Source organism: Panicum virgatum, chromosome 5N (genome assembly GCF_016808335.1).
Source record: "Panicum virgatum strain AP13 chromosome 5N, P.virgatum_v5, whole genome shotgun sequence".
Lineage (NCBI taxonomy): Eukaryota > Viridiplantae > Streptophyta > Magnoliopsida > Poales > Poaceae > Panicum > Panicum virgatum.
This window is the reverse complement of record NC_053149.1, coordinates 12,634,951-12,641,627: the sequence shown is the minus strand read 5'-3', so window position 1 is coordinate 12,641,627 and position 6,677 is coordinate 12,634,951. Positions and strand designations below refer to the sequence as shown.

At 45.9% G+C, this 6,677-nt stretch overlaps 1 protein-coding gene and 1 pseudogene across 1 annotated transcript; both read left to right on the top strand.

The window, feature by feature from the left end:
* The first annotated feature begins 1,369 nt into the window (after window positions 1-1,369).
* LOC120676522 (pathogen-related protein-like) lies at window positions 1,370-2,687 on the top strand. Its single transcript, XM_039957848.1, has 4 exons — window positions 1,370-1,623; window positions 1,715-1,847; window positions 1,966-2,264; window positions 2,409-2,687. Exons 1-4 carry the CDS (start codon window positions 1,483-1,485, stop codon window positions 2,544-2,546), a joined length of 711 nt encoding a protein of 236 aa, XP_039813782.1. The 5' UTR covers window positions 1,370-1,482; the 3' UTR covers window positions 2,547-2,687.
* Window positions 2,688-5,552: 2,865 nt separating this feature from the next.
* The window catches only part of LOC120676568, a 32,746-nt pseudogene continuing 31,621 nt past the window's right edge, over window positions 5,553-6,677 (top strand).

The window sequence follows — 6,677 nt, the reverse complement described above, 5'->3', positions numbered from 1 at the left end:
GAGACTGTGCTAAGTGCTAGCACCATCCTCGTGGTTTCGGCAAAAGACTTTTCACCCAAATTTCACCGTCTCGTCAACTACCGCATCGACCTGCTGGTATCTCAGTCCTGATCTAGCGATGCTCTTTAGCAACAATATCACTACTACATAAAAAAGAATTTAGAGATGAATAGAAACATATTTTTAGAGACGAATATTAGTCTCCAGTTTACGCAGCTAAAAATTACTACTTTTAAAGGTAGAAAAAATAAAAAGAAACAATATTCTAGCCAGCCACCACCACTAACCCTGTAATGTGGAGCTACAATTTTTTTTTGGCAAAATATGTACCCTGCCACCTTAAGCCACGCACTTACCTTCCTTGCCACCTTACTACTCTATGGATATGATATTCTTTTATATTAACTTTGATCTTGATTTGTACGAGTGGGTGACGTTCTAGGGACGGGTGACGCCACCACCCGTCCCTAAATATATTTTTCTATTTTATATCCAAGGCTTCATTTAAATCTTTACATATAGCAAAACAAATAAAAAAAGTAAAACTTCTATAATGTGAACTATAAAAGCAAAAAAATATGTCTAATATATCTCAGTGTATATGAAGGTTAAGATTGTGGAAACATCAAAATATGACTTGAGTTATATGAGATATTATATAGTTATAGCTATTAGAGAATTTATAATAATTTTTTGGACTATTAAAATTTTAGATCTCATCATTCTTTACAATTATGATATAAAGTTTGACTTCATCGGTCATATGAAAAGTTATGAATTTTTCGATTCGTAGAGGCGGGCTATACCATCATCCATCCCTAAAATGCATTTTAGGGGTGGATGATAGAATTATCCGTCCTTAGAAATGCTCTTTTTACATTTAAAAGATATAGTGATCTCACCCCATTTGTAGTAATAGATCACTTTTTGATTCGCTCCTAAAAAAATAGAACGTTGTTGCAAATCGTTCGTTTTTTTAGTAGTATAATCGCTTTGAGCAAAATTCAGCGCAGGAGCAAGTATTTTTCGGAGCTACGGGACAAGCGCCGCCGTGAGGACGAGCAGAGGCGGCCGGCTCACCGCGCGTTGGCGACAGTGACGGCTCGGGCCGGTGACTTTTCCCTGCCGGCCTTCATGATCATGACGGCGGCCGCCGCACGAGATAACGTTGTTTCCATTACCTAATCTGGTCTCCCTTAAGCAGGGGCGGAGACAAAGGGGGCGGCCCTAACATTGGTATAACTACACATAAAATCTCATAATCTCATTGTTAATATTGTTTATTAATAAAGTGTGGCCCCTTCTAATTGTCGGTATTAATAAATTGGCTATCTCTATGTTTTAATCCTGGCTCCGCCACTGACTGTAAGTAGGGAGCCACGCTTGTGTTATCGCCGTGCTACCAACATACTCCATCAACTCCAAAATAGTATTAACAAGTCACTTGAGACCAGAGGCAGGCTGAGCTAGCCGCCGGCAGCAATGGCGGCCGCCGCCGAGGTGGGTGGGGACAAGTACCGCTCCTTCATCCACGGCGAGAGCGAGAGGGGCACCGTGTGGAGGAACGGCGCGCCGCCCAACTACGACGTCGTCAACAAGCTCTTCGAGGCGGAGAGGACGCAGGCAGGGAACTACAGGGACATCAGCTCTGTCTGCTTCACCCATGGCTTCCGTTTCTCGCCTGATGGATTGTTTGGTCGCTGGTGCTGTACAGGTGTGGACCGAGGGGTCCCTGGAGGAGAAGGTGCAGCGGCTGCTCAAGACCTGGGAGATGGAGCTCGTCCACAAGGTGCTCCCCGAGGACCAGAAGACCGTCAACTCCGACAAGTACACCGCCAGCACCAACGGTGAGCAAGATGCCCGGCCGGCTGGTCGCCGCCGCCGGAGCTTCTAGTTCCAGTTCAGCCATGGGATCCCGCCCGGCCACTGACGCAGGCGCCGGTGTGTCGCTCGCCTCGCCTGCAGGGATGAAGGCCCTGAGCCGGGCGGAGGTGATGGCCATCGGCGGCTACAACGCCTTCCTGCGCACCAAGCTGCCCCCCGAGCACCGCATCTTCGACCCGGACGAGGAGACGCTCGACTCCGCCATGGCCACGTTCCTGACGGCCTTCCCGCGGGGGTTCGCCATCGAGGTGCTCGACGTCTACAGCGGCCCGCCCAAGATCGCCTTCAAGTTCCGGCACTGGGGGTACATGGAGGGCCCCTTCAAGGGCCACCCGCCGCACGGCCAGCGCGTCGAGTTCGTCGGCGTCTGCATCTTCCATGTGAGTTGAGTTGCAGTTTCAGCATGCCAGCATCGATCGGTGCCTCTGCGTTCTAGATCGATGCTGCTTCTGCTCAAAGATCAGGCGGAATGGAAACAGAGCATCCACTGAAATTTCTCTGCGAAATGTTGCGATGCTTGCTAGGTTGACGAGGAGATGAAGGTGGAGAAGTCGGAGTACTTCTACGAGCGCGGCAACTTCCTGGCCGGCTTCTTGAGCCCGCCCGATGCAGCGTCAGGTTCAGGCTCAGGCTCAGGCTGCCCCGTGATGCAGGGAAACTGAATGTCTGCATCGAACAGCGTGTTCGAACTCTGGAATGACCAAATTCAGTGTATCGCTTCTGCTTTTCTGATCGATGATAAGTCCGCGTAGCATGAAATAAGTGTGAAATTGGATGAAGAAGTTTGTTTTGTTCTCGCAAAATTTGGTGTTTGTCTGGCACACAATCCTTGCTCCGTATCACTACGTCACGGTGCCAGCTCAAGGAGTCAAGGCTGAGTTTTAGAAAGGCGAAATGACGTAACAATGTGCAATGTTACTAATCAACCCCGAAATGATTTATTAATGTGCCGCCACCAATTATTGAGAGGAAAACTAAGGACCACTGCGTTCAAAGTTTGCCTCACCATATCTTTATTTTAATAATCTACTCACCATATATGTTTCATATGTTGCATCCTTCTTGTCACTTGATTGTACCAATATGTCCATATGAAAAAGAATTCAAACATAATCAATACGTTCCCATAAAACTGGATTTATAAAAGTCTGTTAATTTGCTAAGGAAAAAAATCTAAATTACTCCCCTCAACTATAATCAAAGTCCAGATAACCCCCTAAACTATCGTTTATTTTATTTTACCCCTTACCCTACACCATTTGGTTCAAATTACCCCCTAATACAATTTACCTTTCTCATTTCGCCATGCATAGATAGAGTTTTAAATTAAAATTTTATAAGATGATAGTACACATCATAACACATATTAGAAAAAAAATACATCCTAACTTTATATTATTATTTTGATATGTTAGAATATTTAATAATAAATTAATCATTGGAGTTCAAAATTATATGAAAATTAGTAATGAAAAATCCACTGCTACCCTGCAAAATTTGAAATTAAAATTTGACTTGTGTATAAAGAAACAAAAAAGACAAATTCTACTATAGGATAAAATAAACTAAATTGTATAAGTTAGGGGTAAATTGAACCATGTTATAGTTTAGAGGGTTATTCAAACTTTAGCTATACAAGAGAGTAAATTGAACTTTTCCATTTGCTAAATAGCCCATAGGAGTGTCTGCCACACGGGGTCTATTTGGATCCGGTGGCTAATTTTTATTCAACTAAAAGTTAGCTCTAGATAATCTAAACGTGGGGTTAAACATGGGATCCAAATTAACCGACTCTCGACCTAAAATTTAATACATTAGCCCTTCAAACCTAGCTAATAATAGCTAATTTCTGGCAGCAGATAGCAAAAATACTCTACCTAAATGTCTCACCGTGCAGTACAATAGCTAATGTTCTGCCCGCACATCCAAACAGGACAGGATTAATTTTAACCAACTAATTTAGACGTCTAAACTTTAACCATGACTAAACTTTAGTTTTAGTCCACGTCTAATAGACATCGATAAACGGATACACAAACCAAAGCAAGCAATGTACCAAAATACTACAAAAATTAGGACCACATTCAGTTAAGGTGCTGGTGGTGTAAGATCAAACCAAAATCGCATCAAACTGTTTTCATTAAATATGCCAATATAAACCACTCTAAACCACACCATATTATGTAAAATCCAAACCACACCACCCCATTTAAGCCTGCTAGAAGAATAGATTGAAATGAATACTTTATGTAAAATTATATGACTATATATAAATATGGATCTCGTGTTGCGAACCGGATTTTGGAAATAAAATCTCGCATTCAGAGCATAAAATTTTATCAAAATTGACTGAAATTATTGGAGATGACTCAGTATAAACTCTGCGCAAGGTAGTGTGGCTTACACGTGGACCCCGCGTCAAGAGCCGGACCCTGAAAATAAAACCTCGCGTTCACATTATAAAATTTTATTGAAATTGATTGAGATTTGTTGGAGATGACTCAGTATGACTGGCAGCTACTCTATGCAAAGCAGTGTGGCTAGAACTACATGTAGGCCCCACATCAAGAGCCGGACCCCAGAAATAAAATCGTGCGTTCACAATATAAATTTTTATCGAAATTGACTGAAATTTGTTGGAGATGACTCAGTACGACTGACAGCTATTCTGTGCAAAATAGCATGGTTAGAAATACACATGAGCTCTACATCAAGAGCCGGAATCCCAGAAATAAAACCTTGCATTCACACTATAAATTTTTATCAAAATTGATTGAATGATTGGCGGCTACTCTGTGCAAAGCAGCGTGATTAGAACTACACGTGGGTCTCACGTCAAGACCCGGACCCCAAAAATAAAATCTCGTGTTCACACTATAAATTTTTATTAAAATTGACTGAAATTTATTAGAGATGACTCACTATGACTGACAGTTACTTTGTGCAAAACAGTGTGGCTAGATTTACATGTGAACCTTAAAAGAGTAGACGCTCGGTGGTCTTAATATTTCAAACCAAAGCAAATCGTTTTTCTTGTGAAACCAAACCAAATCGAATTGATTGCAAGAGAAATCATTTTTCACCAAATTAAAGTAGAACTAACATAATATCCAAACCACTACAATGGTTTTAACCCAAAACACTTAGCTGCTTGAACATCAAGACGTGGCAGTAGTCACGACTCTATTTTTAAGCTTGTTTAGGCATCGCATTGTGGAGGCAGTTTTGACCAATTCAACTCCTTTTCCTATGTACTTTGAGTTACAATCCGGTCGCCACGTCACCAACTTAAGCTACGTTGCCTGACAAATCGTAACTCCCTTCTCCCTCTTCCTGCCCGTCGGCTTGCCGCCGGAGCAGGAACAGAGATGCCGCCGCCGCGTTGGCCAGCCGTGGAAGCACGCGCGCGCCGCACGGATCCAGCACGTGGTAGCCCACGCCGACGGGTAGCGCCGACCACAGCGGCGTCCGCTCCTGCTACATGGCGAACGCGCACGCGCTGAGCGGATTGAGCCGCAAACCAAACCAGGCGGCGCGCCCGGCGGCCGGCACCTCCGCCGCTCGAGCCCGCGCCACCGCCTCCCACTCCCGCCGGAGGTCTGAAGCGCAGGCTGCGTCTCCTTACCGAGTACCTCCTGCCGGTGCAGCAAGGCGATCGTCGCCGCAGGCGATTGTCTTCGCGCTGCGACATGGCCATGCCTATCCATTTCTCCTACGTCCTACTACACGTCTACACCCCGACACCCGCGCCCACCAACTGCTCGATCAAATGCGCAACCCGCCCCATCACCTCCTCCACGTCGCCGCGCAGCTTCCCTTCCGCCTCCGTCGGCCGTAAACTGGTTCTTCCTTCCCTGACTGGCCGGTAATCGCTGGAAATCTGCAGTTGCACAGGGCCTTGGCGCCTTGCGTTGCATGCGACGATGGTGCTCCGATTGAGGTTGACGGAGCAGATGCCAAAACCATGTCCATGCATGCTATGCTGCCAAAAACCGCCGGGTAAAATCGGTTACTGAATGTTTGAGGGTGAAATGAGTTGAAAATTTGTGCAGGGATTGAGCAGACAAAGTGGATTGTTGGGGTTTGGGTAGCAAAGTGGTCTTATTTCCTTCAGAAAACAGAGCCCAAGTTTTGTTTCCATCATAAGCACCAAATTCTCCATGGGATGGAGGATCGAGAGCAGATGGCAAAGAAAGGATAAGAGAGGAACAAGGAGGCAAAAGCATCTGCATGACTGGACGCAGCATGTTTGGTTGGTCACTCACTGCCCGACCTATCCGGCCGTCCAGCCGCTGGTCGTCCACTGGTCACGCTCAGAGCAGCTTGGAACAAAACCAAGCGAGGGACAGGGGAGGGACCCAGGGAAACCGATGCATGGCCGGTGCGATGGAGCCAGAGGGACGGGACGCAGCCGGGAAGCCTCTCTTGGTAAGGGTGTCCGGGAGCAGCGGCGGTGATAGCCATGGCAGCGCCGCCTCCTCTTCGATCGCGGTTGTCGTTGGCAGCACCGCCGTCGCCGTCGCCGGGTCCTTCGAGTTTGGATTGTCGGTAAGCCCTGCGTCTGTGCGTGATGGTTTCCTGTTGCCGTTTTTCACATTTTTTCTCACAAAAATTGATGTTTGATTCCGGTTTCCTACTACACTGTGTGCTGCAGATCGGCTACTCTTCGCCGTCTCAGCTGGATATCATGCGTGATCTCCACCTCTCCTTAGCTGAGGTAACCTGATGTAAACGATGGTTCATCTTGGTGACTTAACTGAACCCACGCTTAAGCACCTGATCTGCTCATGTGC

Excerpts from the sequence above, each read along its gene's own strand:
- LOC120676522 (XM_039957848.1), top strand. The coding sequence starts at position 1,483 with ATGGCGGCCGCCGCCGAGGTGGGTGGGGACAAGTACCGCTCCTTCATC. Across the intron at positions 1,848-1,965 it reads GTACACCGCCAGCACCAACG|GGATGAAGGCCCTGAGCCGG; the intron begins GTGAGCAAGATG and ends CCTCGCCTGCAG. Across the intron at positions 2,265-2,408 it reads TCGGCGTCTGCATCTTCCAT|GTTGACGAGGAGATGAAGGT; the intron begins GTGAGTTGAGTT and ends GATGCTTGCTAG.